The following is a 14879-nucleotide window of genomic DNA, read 5'->3' as shown; positions in this document are numbered from 1 at the left end:
TATTCATGGAATGTTGTTCTTTACACCAGTGGTCAGTTCGTGTGGCTAGGGCTTAAGTCAGCCATCTGTCTCTGGGTGTGGTCGTGATTGGTATCAGTTGGTCGCTCAATATGTCTCTGGAATTTTGTTGTGTGCTGTTGTGAAACATGTTGTGCAAATGCCCTCCTTATATATCATTAGGTAAAACGTTAGATTATCTTTATTACACACTACAGACACTGTTTCGATTCCAGGCTGTATCACAACCGGCCGTGATTGGGATTTCCATATGGTGGCGCACAATTGTCCCAGAGTTGTCCTGGTTAGGGTTTGGCCGGTGTAGGCCGTCATTGTAAATAAGAATTTGTTCTTAACTGACTTGCCTAGTAGTGGCGGTTCTAGACCATTTCAACTGGGGGGGGCAAGCTGGGGCCAGTTGTACTGTACAGTTACATTAGACGTTATTGTTGTCATATCATTTTCTTCACTGCATTGCAGGCATTAGTAGGCAAAAGACCATGTTCATAATCATTAGTGTTCCGCGTTGCCACTGTATAATAATAGTAGATGTAATAGCAAAAGTTAGTTATGTAAAAATTAATTCATACTCCACATTTAGGGGCGCCACAAGGGGGTCCAAAATTGTGGTCACAGGGGCACTGCCCCCCCCCCCCCCCCCAGAACCACTCCTGTTGCCTAGTTAAATAAAGGTTACATTTTTAAAAAGTCACAATTTACCTACAATGCGTCATGGATTTGACGCTCTCCAACACGGCCAAAATAATTAAATTCATATTTTCGACATGCTACCTCTATCTAATTATATAGGTATTTGTGGAGTACTTTACATCTACTGGTGTATTTCATGGTTGTCATTTTTGTGCGTTTTGACTTTGAGGCCCATAAAAAAAAAAGAGCGTTGATCCACGTTCTCTCAACTGAGCCACACTCCCATTACTACATGCATAAATATAAACCTTAGCTACATCGATAATAACGGAGTGGTAGTTTTTGATACTGTTCATTTTCATTATACTCCCAATTGTGAAGTGTGTACATAACATGAACACCCTTTTCTGATGATCTGCATCCTACATATTGAGCAACTAAAGTTTGAGTTGATCACAGAGTGAAACAAGGAGTTAGACTTTAATTTTATTTAAACAATTATCTGTTTTTATTCATAGGCATTGAAGTTAATGTATGACAATAGGACCAGGTAGGAGGAGTGTTCCACTGCACCAATAAGCACTTAAATATTTGTCTGTTTAGTGCCCAGTTTTAAAAAAGCAGCTCAGTCCATCCAGATCCCCTCTGTAGCATTACTCATTAACCAGTCCAGCCAACTGTATTTGTTTGTTTTGGGGGAGGATGATGTGATGCAACCATAGACAGGTGTTCATTAATTGATGTTAGTTAATCCTTCAACAGTTGGCTAGAACACAGTCCCTAGCACAGAAAAGGTTTCAGAAACACTGGGCTGGATCTCACAGCCTATAGCCTCAGTGGTTGCATCTTCAGCATAACAAGACCAAAGCAGTAGGATACATCTTGTATAAAAACAAACTAGTTGACCTGTCAATGTGGATAATAAGAATCGGCCTGCTTGACTGCTACTTAGATCAATGCTGACTGCTGAGGATGTTTGACCATTATAGACTGTTTAATCCTTTGGATCAAAGGTCACAGAGGCTATAATAGAGTCACGACTGCCATAGCTAATAATAACCAACATGAAGCTCTTTGATTCAGATTTAAGAAATCCTATTGGTGATGGTGCATATTTTGTGTACTATTTAGGAAACAGTGTTACTGGTACCAAACTGTTCAGAAACTCTGCATACCATAAATACAAGAGATGAATACACAATGAATGCAATATGATAATGCAGTGGTGGGTCTAGATCTGTGCACCACTTCACATTTCTATCATAATTATTGAAATTGCCATCTCTGATCCTGAGATATCATCCAATAGGACTTAGCCAAGTGTTTACTGTGGCTGTGGTGAGAAAGCAGAGGTAACAGCTAGAGTGGAGAGTTCACAAGCTATCCGTCTGTCAGCCTGGACACTTCCTTTGATCATACTGGATTTATTCCTTCACCCTTTGCATCTGGTGCTCCAGTATTTAAGTCTAACCTATGGTGAATCAGGGATTTGTGTCTGTGAATGTTGCATGTGAGGCTGGCACCATCCGCACCAGGTCCTGGTAAATATTAGACTAGAGCAGCCTGGGAATCACTGCCAGCTGCCCTAGATAAGAGGACAATAGAGCAAGTTAATAATTCAACCAGCGTTACAGATGGACAGACTGCTTAAATGTCCCGTTTGGGAATGAAGAGAGACTGGATGGGTTGGTGTGTGCTCGTGGAGCAGAGAGAAAGGGGGAATAAATTTATGCCTTAAATTGATCTGATTCCTTGTCTCGGATTACCCGACTCTGTGATTATTACGCATCATGGCTAAGCTGGTGGAGTGTGTGCCCAACTTCTCAGAGGGCCGGAACAAAAAGGTGAGTAGGCATGGGAGATACAGAAAGTGGATTACCTGTTGGCACAGCAGAAGGAAGCTGTTAGTAGTAGTCTGTGGTGTGATTAACACAATACACATGATAGCTTTATATTGGTCATGTAAGAAGACTTTCTGTCTGAAACATCGATCTTGATTACCAATGACAATTTTATTTTACATTTTTCTATATTTACATATTTATATTTATGAATCAAGGGGGCTCATGGAGACTGTGAATACCTAAGCAAACAAACAAGCCAATTCCAAACAATTTTACATTATAATCTCAATCTTGAATATGATCTCGAGATACCAACAAAATGTTTTCTGAAAATGTTTTAAGAGTCTATGTGACTTGCTTCCAGGTGATTGATGCCATAGCAGAGGCCATTTCCAGCACGGAGGGATGCAGTCTTCTCGACGTGGACCCTGGATCCTCCACCAACCGTACAGTCTACACCTTCGTAGGCTCGCCACAGGCTGTGGTGGAGGGTGCATTGAACGCTGCACGCACTGCCTTCCCACTCATTGATATGACCAAACACTCAGGTAGGAGATAGAGAGTAAGAGCTAAAAAGAGAGACAGAAACTGCTGACCTCTCACATGACTTAGTCAAACAATTACACTACCCTTCAAAGTTTGGGGTCACTTAGAAATGTCCTTGTTTTTGAAAGAAAAGCACATTTTTTGTCAGTTAAAAAATAACATCAAATTGATCCAAAATACAGTGTAGACATTGTTAATGTTGTAAATGACTACTGTAGCTGGAAACGGCAGATTTTTTATGGAATATCTACATAAGCGTACCGAGGCCCATTATCAGCAACCATCACTCCTGTGTTCCAATGGCAGGTTGTGTTAGCTAATCCAATTTTATCATAGCTAATCCAAGTTTTTCACTAATTGATCATTAGAAAACCCTTTTACAATTATGTTAGCACAGCTGAAAACTGTTGTACTGATTAAAGAAGCAATACAACTGGCCTTCTTATGACTAGTTGCGTATCTGGAGCATCAGCATTTGTGAGTTCAATTACAAGCTCAAAATGGTCAGAAACAAAGAACTTTCTTCTGAAACTCGCAAAACAACAGTCTCAACTTCAAGTATGAAGAGGCAACTCCGAGATGCTGGCCTTTGTCACGCCCTGACCAGGTGAACTCGGGTATTTTGGGTCAGGGTGTGTCATGTTGGGTATTTTTCCTTGGTTTGTTTTCTATGTTGGCGTTATAGCCTTGTGTTAGCTCTAGGTGTTTATTTCTATGTTGGGTTCTGTCGATTCCCAATCAGAGACAGCTGTCGCTAGTTGTCTCTGATTGGGATCACATTTAAGTTCCTTTTTCCCCCACGTTGTTTGTGGGGTGTTGTCTCTTTGTTTTGAGCAGTTAACGTATCGGCATTTTCTTGGTTTTGTGTACGTGTTTATTTCAGTGTTAAGAATAAACATGTGTTCCTCCCAGCTGCGCTTTGGTCCTCTTCCTCATCACCCGACGACGAACGTTACAGCCTTCTAGGCAGAGTTCTTCTGTCCAGTGTCTGTGTTATTTTGCCCATCTTAATCTTTTCTTCTTATTGGCCAGTCTGAGATAGGCTTTTTCTTTGCAACTCTGCCTAGAAGGCCAGCATCCCAGAGTCGCCTCTTCGCTGTTGATGTTGAGACTGGTGTTTTGTGGGTACTATTTAATGAAGCTGCCAGTTGAGGACTTGTGAGGCGTTTGTTTCTCAAACTAGACACTCTAATGTACTTGTCCTCTTGATCAGTTGTGCACCGGGGCCTCCCACTCCTCTTTCTATTCTGGTTAGAGCCAGTTTGCGCTGTTCTGTGAAGGGAGTAGTACACAGAGTTATACGAGATCTTCAGTTTCTTGGCAATTTCTCGCATGGAATAGCCTTAATTTCTCACAATAACAATAGACTGACGAGTTTCAGAGTTTCTGGCCATTTTGAGCCTGTAATCGAACCCACAAATGCTGACGCTCCAGACACTCAACTAGTGTGAAGAAGGCCAGTTTTATGGCTTCTTTAATTAGCACAACAGTTTTCAGCTGTGCTAACATAATTGCAGGAGTGTTTTCCAATAATCAATTAGCCTTTTAAAATTATAAACTTGGACTAGCTAACACAACGTGCCATTGGAACACAAGAGTGATGATTGCTGATAATGGGCCTCAGTACGCCTATGTAGATATTCCATAAGAAATCTGCCGTTTCCAGCTACAATAGTCATTTACAACATTAACAATGTCTACACTGTATTTCTGATCAATTTGATGTTATTTTAATGGACAAAAAAATGTGCTTTACTTTCAAAAGCAAGGACATTTCAAAGTGACCCCAAAATTTTGAAGGGTAGTGTATGTTCAAAGGCCATAGTTCAGAAATACCACGACTCCTCTCCACCTCACTTTAAGTGCAAATAAGGGGTGACTCCACCTCACTTTAAGTGCAAATAAGGTGTGGCTAAGTACTGTTGATAAGTTGTTTAGTGGAATAATATGTACGTTTGTTGTAGGGGAGCATCCACGGATGGGAGCCATGGACGTGTGTCCCTTCATCCCTGTCCAGAATGTCACTATGGAGGACTGTGTCAACTGTGCCAACATTTTTGCCCAACACTTAACAGATGTGCTGCATGTACCTGGTAGGTTTTCCTCTCTGACCCATTGACCTATAGTTAATATATTGGCCATTTACTTTGCTGTAGACAAAGCCACAAGGTCAGTTTCAGTGCAGTGCCCGTTGGTTCTGTGTATTCTTTCCCATATGGTATTGCTCTCAAAAAGCCACATACAGGTGAATAAGACACGTTGTCGTTTCTCCATAGTGTATCCCTGTGGCTCAGTTGGTAGAGCATGGTGTTTGCAACGCCAGGATTGTGGGTTCGATTCCCATGGGGGGCCAGTATGGGGGGGGGGGAAATGTATGAATTGAAATGTATGCATTCACTACTGTAAGTCGCTCTGGATAAGAGCGTCTGCTAAATGACTATAATGTAAATGTAAAAATGTTTATGGAGAAGCAGCGAGGAAAGAGAACAGGAGATCTCTTCCCTCTGTCCGGGCAGGAGAGTATGAGGCCTTGTCTGAGAAAGTGAGTTTGACCTAACTTCATTGTATTCATACACTATGGGCAACATTTCCCTCATTGTAGAAGAGCATAGATAAGCAAAAAATAAGCTAAAAATCAAAGGCAGTACTTTCACTACTTTCAGTTATCTGCTTGCTCTGCCCTCATATACAGTTGAAGTCAGAAGTTTACATACACCTTAGCCAAATACATTTAAACTCAGTTTTTCACAATTCCTGACATGTAATCCTAGTAAAAATCCCTGTCTTAGGTCAGTTAGACTCACCACTTTATTTTAAGAATGTGAAATATCAGAATAATGGTAGACTGAAAGATTTATTTCAGCTTTTATTTCTTTCATCACATTCCCAGTGGGTCAGAAGTTTACATACACTCAATTAGTATTTGGTACCATTGCCTTTAAATTGTTTAACTTGGGTCAAATGCCTTCCACAAGCTTCTCATAATAAGTTGGGTGAATTTTGGCCCATTCCTCCTGACAGAGCTGGTGTAACTGAGTCAGGTTTGTATGCCTCCTTGCTCACACACGCTTTTTCAGTTCTGCCCACACATTTTCTATAGGATTGAGGTCAGGGCTTTCTGATGGCCACTCCAATACCTTGACTTTGTTGTCTTTAATACCTTTTGCCACAACTTTGGAAGTATTCTTGGAGTCATTGTCCATTTGGAAGACGCATTTGCGACCAAGCTTTAACTTCCTGACTGATGTCTTGAGATGTTGCTTCAATATATCCACATCATTTTCTTTCCTCATGACGCGATCTATTTCTGAAGTGCACCAGTCCCTCCTGCAGCAAAGCACCCCCACAACATGATGCTGCCACCCCTGTGCGTCACGGTTGAGATGGTGTTCGTCGGCTTGCAAGCCTCGCCCTTTTTCCTTCAAACATAACGATGGTCATTATGACCAAACAGTTCTATTTTTGTTTCAGCAGACCAGAGGATATTTCTCCAAAAAGTACGATCTTTGTCCCCATGTGCAGTTGCAAACCGTAGTCTGGAATTTTTATGGCGGTTTTGGAGCAGTGGCTTCTTCCTTGCTGAGCGGCCTTTCAGGTTATGTCGATATAGGACTCGTTTTACTGTGGATATAGATACTTTTGTACCTGTTTCCTCCAGCATCTTCACACGGTTCTTTGCTGTTGTTCTGGGATTGATTTTCACTTTTCACACCAAAGTACATTCATCTCTAGGAGACAGAATGCGTCTCCTTCCTGAGCGGTATGACGGCTGCGTGGTCCCATGGTGTTTATACTTGCGTACTATTGTTTGTACAGATGAACGTGGTACCTTCAGGCATTTGGAAATTGCGCCCAAGGATGAACCAGACTTGTGGAGGTCTACAATTTTTCTTCTGAGGTCTTGGCTGATTTCTTTAGATTTTCCCGTTATGTCAAGCAAAGAGGCATTGCGTTTGAAGGTAGGCCTTGAAATACATCCACAGGTACACCTCCAATTGACTCAAATGATGTCAATTAGCTTATCAGAAGCTTCTAAAGCCATGACATCATTATCTGGAATTTTCCAAGCTGTTTAAAGGCACAGTCAACTTAGTGTATGTAAACTTCTGACCCACTGGAATTGTGATACAGTGAATTATAAGTAAAATAATCTGTCTGTAAACAATTGTTGGAAAAATTACTTGTGTCATGCACAAAGTAGATGTTCTAACCGACTTGCTAAAACTATAGTTTGTTAACAAGAAATGTGTGGAGTGGTTGAAAAACGAGTTTTAATGACTCCAACCTAACTGTATATAAACTTCCGACTTCAACTCTATATCCTCACATTGAAGTGTTTTACAATTTTGTTTTCAAGACAACCAGGGATACACGTGGAACACAAAACAGGTTGACATAAACAGTTGCATTCATGAGTTTTATTGTCAATAAATGTCAATAAAAAATAAGGTCCGCCAGGCAAAAACGTGATAAAAAATGTATTTATAAGACTGCTGTAAGTACAGATTGTTTGCTCAGTGGGAAATTAATAATTAGTCAGTGACAACTATGTGGAGTTTGGTGTTTGTGACAGCAACTATGTGAGCTTATTACAGTATTATACACAATGTGCAATAATTGTGTATGATTTTCTATGTAGGAGATCCCTTACCTTTCTAATGACTCTTGTGTGGCTTGTGAGCGTCATAGAGCAATGCCCATGAGAGTCTTAGCTTTTCATACTGGGGTCATAATAGTTTGTAGCTCAAACTGTTCAGACTTTACAGATGTTTTTGTTAGAATAACCATTTTCTGGATCCGCCTTTGTCTCATTAACACTGCTCAACCCCCAGGCTAATGGTTCAACCCCCAGGCTAATGTTTGGTATCGGCTGATGCAGAAGAAATAGACGAATCCAATGTAAAAAAACTAAGTCTGTAGCACAAACACACAATGATTAAGAGGGGTTGGAAGCACTAAATGATGCCGATGTGTCTATTGTCCTCAGTTGAAGAGGACAGAGTGGGCTCCTGACTATGGCCCTGCCACCTTCGTGGCCTCCTGGGGAGCTACAGTAGCAGGGGCTCGCAAATTCCTTGTTGCCTACAACATAAACCTCCTCAGCACCAAGGAACAAGCCCATCGGATCGCACTAGATATCCGGGAAAAAGGCAGAAGCAAAGACCAGGTAGGGTAGGCTCGCTACTGTACATCTTGACCGCCCAATGTCAGAGATGAATGACACACAGCTACTTTGGCTTTGGAAGAGATTCCTCTCATTTTTACAAGACACTATTGTTTTCCTCTTCTTTATATCTGACGATGAACTAATAAAGGTCTATTTTTGAGTCATATGCCTTGTCTGCTTCCAAAGAGAGTAACATGATTGATTTGTATTGTAGCCGGGTCTGATGAAGAAGGTGCAGGTAATGGGATGGTACCTGGAAGAGGCGAACATAGCCCAGGTGTCCACCAACATCCTGGACTTTGAGCTGACGCCCGTCCACACTGTTTACGAAGAGATCTGCAGTGCGGCCAAGGTAAGGAGCTACCACAACCACAACACCAACAACCGCAGCTGAAAACAGTACAGCATTATTGTACAAAACCCTCTCACTGATCTGGTGGTTTGAACCAGTGACATAAGGGTAGCTAATAATGCCAATAAGTTGAGCCAATTTGACACCTCTCCTTCCTTCCTCTTCTCCCCAGGACCTGAACCTGCCAGTGGTGGGCTCTCAGATTGTAGGCCTCATGCCTCTGAGAGCCGTGCTGGACTGTGCTGACTTCTACATCCAGAGAGACAGGCTCTTCATTGTGGAGGAGGAGCACAAAGTCCGTCTGGTCATCAGTAAACTTGGGCTTGATTCACTTGGGCCTTTCGTCCCCAAAGAGAGAATCATAGAGTGAGTACCAATGAGTGCCCTATGGGACTTTTCCATTCTAGTCATTCAAATCTATTTCTATGGTTGTGACTCTAGGTACATGGTGGAGAGGACTGAGGAGGACAAGCGTTTGGTGTCTCTGTCTCTGCAGCAGTTTGTCCGCAGTGTGGGAGCCAGAACCGCTGCTCCAGGAGGAGGGTCAGTCTCTGCTGCCATCGCTGCAATGGTACAACCATCTTTAATATCATGTAGATGACTATATTCCCCGTATGACCTTTCCCAGCACATACAGTGAGGGAAAAAAGTATTTGATCCCCTGATGGTTTTGTACATTTGCCCACTGACAAAGAAATGATCAGCCTATAATTTTAATGGTAGGTTTATTTGAACAGTGAGAGACAGAATAACAACAAAAAAATCCAGAAAAACACATGTCAAAAATGTTATAAATTGATTTGCATTTTAATGAGGGAAATAAGTATTTGACCCCTCTGCAAAACATGACTTAGTACTTGGTGGCAAAACCCTTGTTGGCAATCACAGAGGTCAGACGTTTCTTGTAGTTGGCCACCAGGTTTGCACACATCTCAGGAGGGATTTTGTCCCACTCCTCTTTGCAGATCTTCTCCAAGTCATTAAGGTTTCGAGGCTGACGTTTGGCAACTCGAACCTTCAGCTCCCTCCACAGATTTTCTATGGGATTAAGATCTGGAGACTGGCTAGGCCACTGCAGGACCTTCATGTGCTTCTTCTTGAGCCACTCCTTTGTTGCCTTGGCCGTGTGTTTTGGGTCATTGTCATGCTGGAATACCCATCCACGACCCATTTTCAATGCCCTGGCTGAGGGAAGGAGGTTCTCACCCAAGATTTGACTGTACATGGCCCCGTCCATTGTCCCTTTGATGCGGTGAAGTTGTCCTGTCCCCTTAGCAGAAAAACACCCCCAAAGCATAATGTTTCCACCTCCATGTTTGACGGTGGGGATGGTGTTCTTGGGGTCATAGGCAGCATTCCTCCTCCTCCAAACACGGCGAATTGAGTTGATGCCAAAGAGCTCCATTTTGGTCTCATCTGACCACAACACTTTCACCCAGTTGTCCTCTGAATCATTCAGATGTTCATTGGCAAACTTCAGACGGTGCTTTCTTGAGCAGGGGGACCTTGCGGGCGCTGCAGGATTTCAGTCCTTCACGGTGTAGTGTGTTACCAATTGTTTTCTTGGTGACTATGGTCCAAGCTGCCTTGAGATCATTGACAAGATCCTCCCGTGTGGTTCGGGCTGATTCCTCACCTTTCTCATGATCATTGCAACTCCACGAGGTGAGATCTTGCATGGAGCCCCAGGCCGAGGGAGATTGACAGTTCTTTTGTGTTTCTTCCATTTGCAAATAATCACACCAACTGTTGTAATCTTCTCACCAAGCTGCTTGGCGATGGTCTTGTAGCCCATTCCAGCCTTGTGTAGGTCTACAATCCTGTCCCTGACATCCTTGGAGAGCTCTTTGGTCTTGGCCATGGTGGAGAGTTTGGAATCTGATTGTTGATTGCTTCTGTGGACAGGTGTCTTTTATACAGGTAACAAACTGTCACGTCCTGACCAGCAGAGGGCGTAATTGTATTAGTTTTGGTCAGGACGTGGCAGAAGTTTTGTGTTATGTGTTAGTTAATTGGGATTGGACTCCCAATTGAAGGCAGGTGTGTTGAGTTGCCTTTGATTGGGAGTCCTATATAGTAGTGTGTGTTTTTCTTTGGGGTTGTGGGTAATTGTTTCTGTTCAGTGTGTTATGCTGTCAGTACTGTTGAGCTGTCAGTATTTTCTTGTTTTGTAGAGTTCCAGTGATCTTTTTTTGAATTAAATGATGCTGAACACTAACTCTGCTGCATTTTGGTCCACTTCTTCTCTCCATGACGACAGTTGTGACACAAACTGAGATTAGGAGCACTCCCTTTAAGAGTGTGTTCCTAATCTCAGCTCGTTACCTGTATAAAAGACACCTGAGAGCCAGAAATCTTTCTGATTGAGAGGGGGTCAAATACTTATTTCCCTCATTAAAATGCAAATCAATTTATAAAATTTTTGACATGCGTTTTCTGGATTTTTTGTCGTTATTCTGTCTCTCACTGTTCAAATAAACCTACCATTAAAATGATAGACTGATCATTTCTTTGTCAGTGGGCAAATGCACAAAATCAGCAGGGGATCAAATACTTTTTTTCCTCACTGTATGAATAAACCAATATAAAGTATGTACAATACAAGGAGGAAGGAGTCAAGGGTGTGTGTGTGTGTGTGTGTGTGTGTGTGTGTGTGTGTGCATTTCAGGGGGCTGCTCTGGGAGCCATGGTGGGTCAGATGACCTATGGGAAGAGGCAGTTTGATAGCCTGGACAGCATCATGAGGAGACTCATCCCTCCCTTCCATCAGGCCATGAATGAACTGCTGGTCATGGTAGACGCAGACTCCAAGGCGTTCAGTTGCTATATGGTGAGAGGAAAACATATCATGGTTAAACCAGATTGAAGCCTTCAGTCTGGGTTAACCGGGCTAGGGAAAACAGGAACTATACCGGGAAAAACTAGACTGAAATCCTAACTGAATATTTTTAACTATTGTTTCACTTTATTCCATTTCAGAGCATTTTCAGATTGGATTCCAGGCTAAGAAAAAAAGATTTAGCTAAACTTATGCTTTTATTTAGAAAAAATAAATGTTTTATTGTCACATACACCGGATAGATGCAGTGAAATGTGTTGTTTTACAGGGTCAGCCATAGTAGTACGGAGCCCCTGGAACAAATTAGGGTTAAGTGCCCTTGCTCAAGGGCACATCGTCAGATTTTTCACCTTGTCGGCTCGGGCATTCGAACCAGCGACCTTTCGAATACTGCCCTAACGCGCTAACTGCTGGGCTACCTGCCGCTCGATGCGACACAACCTGATGCGACCATGCCCAACCTTTTAGCTAAGCAGAATGTCATACAAAATATGATGAATATTTCTTCTGATGATAAAAGTTCAGGTGAAGAACGAGTGATAAAAACTGTTTTTGTTTCTTGTAAATGCTTACTTTGAAGGTTCGAACCAAGGTATGGTCTTGATGTTTGCTGTCTTGTGGCTTTGCTATGAAAATGTCGTGGAATGTAATCTTTTAGTGGAAAAGGAGTGTTGATATAACCTTCAGGGAACAAAGAAGAGTTTAGTACAACTATCTAAATCTTTTTGACTCTGTTAATGAACCTGTCAATGAATTACTTCCATCTAACATACTAGTCATAGTTTGTTGCATTTTCACCACAAGGTGTGGTGGTGCTATTGTTGAATTTTGTTGAAAGCTGATGTTATTACACTACGTGTTTAATTGATGTTGTGAGAATGAATGTGGCTTGTATAGGCTTTGCTGACACTGTATGCAGTTCTCTTTCACTCCTGTTTTAAAGGTTTAACTTTCTCGTTTTCAGGCTGCATTGAAGATGCCAAGAAACACAACAGATGAAGTTAAAAGGTGATTGCCATGCTGCAATATATGGCAGTTCTGTCGAATCCAAGATGTCAGAGAAGCATGTCATTAAAGTAGATGTGTAATTACGCACACACACAAACAGCACAGCACGTTGGAACTATTTCAAACCGTCTTTACTTCAGATTGACATCTATGGAAACTCATTACTGTACATTCTCCTGTATCCCGCCCTCACCGGTCTTCACACGTCACCTCGTTTTACCTGGCAAGCAACCTGGCCCATCCCTGTAAACACATAAAGCAGGCTTTCCCAAAGAAGACTGGTTTACTGTAGTTCCTTGACTGTCAGCTCATTTGGTCTAACAGTACGTAAGATGTAGTCATGGTGTAGTCTTGTCATGCTCCAAATCTATCTCACCTCTCTGCTCTTCCTCTTTCCTATACCTTATACCTATCCCCACGCCTAATCCTGCCTCTGCCCCTACCCTGGTCTTGCTTCTGACCTGCCTCTTCCCCTACTCCTGCCTTCCCATTACCCCTACCCCTGTTCCTGCCGCAGGAGGGAAGCTGCCATGCAGGAGGGTCTGAAGCAGGCCGTGGCGGTCCCACTGTCTCTGGCTGAAAGAGTCAACCTGCTGTGGCCTTGTCTAAAGGAAATGGTGATCTACGGAAATGTGGCCTGCAAGTCTGACCTCCAGGTACTGTATGAGAGACGGTTTTACAGTGACTGAAACCATGAACAGAGTCCCTGTCTATGGACTTTGCGTTGCAACTTTGCAAGCATACCTGAGTGACTTCTATGCAGTTGTTTATTTGCTTGAGGGCAGACACCGACATGCATAAATGACTTTGGAACATTTTGTTTTGTGCCTGTCACATGGATGACGCTGGAGAGACGAAGCAGGTACGGGGAGTAAAACATTTAATATAGGATATCACAGATGAGTCCTTCAAAGTGACTGTAAGTTACAATGTAGGTAGGTCTTTCTGACTCCAAAAAGGATTCTGCCTAGGTTACAACGTAGGTCATCTATCAATACAGGGAAATGAATCAAAAACCAGATATTGGGGAGAGCCAGTGGCTTATTACATAGTTATACAATCATGTTTTGTGTTTTGCAGACTCAACAGAGAGCATCAGCTATGCTTACTGAGGCCAGGGAGAGTGCTAATGCAGTCCTGGATACTGCAGAGAGAAAAAAGTGAAGAAGTTACCACATTACCAAAGCATCACCCGCTGCCTGCCTAGGCCTCAAACCAGGCTTTCACAACCATCAATTCTATTACAAATAAACTGGGTTCACATAAATACATGCTTTATCAACTACTCCTGGTGCTCCTTTGCTCTGTTAGGAATTCACTAAATACTTACGTAATGTACTGTATAGCAGCAGCCTACACCAAGCCAGGATGTCAGTGTTCTTATCCACAGCGACTAACAGGCACAATTAGGGTTAAGTGCCTTGCTCAAGGGCACATCAGCAGATTGTTCACCTACTTAGCTCTGGGATTCAAACCAGCAACCTTTCGGTTACTGGCCTAACCTCTTAACCTCTAGGCTACCTGCCGCCCTGAATCACACGAAATAGAATAGTACTACAAGGTTTCTTCTTCTCTCTTCCACATGAAGCTAAAACGATAGAGTAGTGTTACTTGCTTCTGAATGACAAAGTGATGCGTTTCGGGATATGAACTCTGTCCATACCTCAGCTCCACCTGTGTAGTACAACAGCCAGGATGACATGACGGGAATAAAAGGGTGTAGTTTATCCAGTTCCTTTAAGTAAGAGAACATCCTTCACACAAGACAAAGGACAGAATCGAGAGCTGCTTACCAACCAGTTACAGGCGTGTACAGTCTTCATTTAATCTGCGTTCTATGTTAGAACTAAAATATATGCATTACTTATTTTTGCTTTCTGGCACATATTCAGTATTTGTATATCTCAAATGAGTATTCATTCTTTTGATTACATGTAATGTATTGGAATAACTATAGATTTTGAACAAGGAACTTTTGAGCAGGTTAATCTGTTTTATAGCCTTATATTAACATGATAAAACAATGATTATAAAATGTAATCCTTTGTTGCAATTTTCTTACCAAAGTAACATATTTAATCGCCGGGACTTGAAAATGTTTGGCAGCAGCTCAGGTAAAATATCCTCATTGTTTTGTCTGCTCTGCATATAACATTTTATGAACATATTTTGCCTCGCAGTGTTTTAATGATAATTCTCCTTTTGACTGATTCTCTCTCCCAGGGTATGAAGTAGATCAGCAGAAACAGCCCCAAGGGACCAGGGGGCTGTCCTCCTGGGGATAAAGACCACCACTCTGGGGGGGGGGGGGGGGGGGGTGCTACCCCCAGACCACAGAGGCAGTGGAGACTATGGAGGCAGACACAGCCTTGGTGGTAGAGACCACCATGGTCATGGAGAAGGCCATGGGCGTCGCCACAAGAGGCACTGAAGAGTAGGAGTAATACACTTTACTCTCAAAGTGAAATTCAGCCA

General features: G+C 42.4%; 1 protein-coding gene across 1 annotated transcript; it reads left to right on the top strand.

Annotated features, from left to right (window-relative positions):
* Positions 1-197: 197 nt before the first annotated feature.
* On the top strand, positions 198-14444 carry LOC106575213 (formimidoyltransferase-cyclodeaminase). The gene is made up of 13 exons (XM_014151573.3): positions 198-2492; positions 2857-3040; positions 5003-5131; positions 5315-5320; positions 5498-5580; positions 8026-8205; positions 8420-8557; positions 8730-8923; positions 8999-9128; positions 11226-11387; positions 12361-12404; positions 12922-13060; positions 13485-14444. Exons 1-13 carry the CDS (start codon positions 2439-2441, stop codon positions 13566-13568), a joined length of 1527 nt encoding a protein of 508 aa, XP_014007048.2. The 5' UTR covers positions 198-2438; the 3' UTR covers positions 13569-14444.
* The last annotated feature ends 435 nt before the right edge of the window (positions 14445-14879 follow it).

Source organism: Salmo salar, chromosome 17 (genome assembly GCF_965601325.2).
Source record: "Salmo salar chromosome 17, fSalSal1, whole genome shotgun sequence".
Classification (NCBI taxonomy): Eukaryota; Metazoa; Chordata; class Actinopteri; order Salmoniformes; family Salmonidae; genus Salmo; species Salmo salar.
The sequence above is the reverse complement of the archived record's forward strand: the minus strand, read 5'-3'. Positions and strand labels throughout refer to the sequence as shown.

Coding starts and splice junctions, on each gene's coding strand:
- LOC106575213 (XM_014151573.3), top strand. CDS start 2,439: ATGGCTAAGCTGGTGGAGTGTGTGCCCAACTTCTCAGAGGGCCGGAAC. Junction 8,206..8,419: donor AAGGCAGAAGCAAAGACCAG/GTAGGGTAGGCT, acceptor TTTGTATTGTAG/CCGGGTCTGATGAAGAAGGT. Junction 13,061..13,484: donor CCTGCAAGTCTGACCTCCAG/GTACTGTATGAG, acceptor TGTGTTTTGCAG/ACTCAACAGAGAGCATCAGC.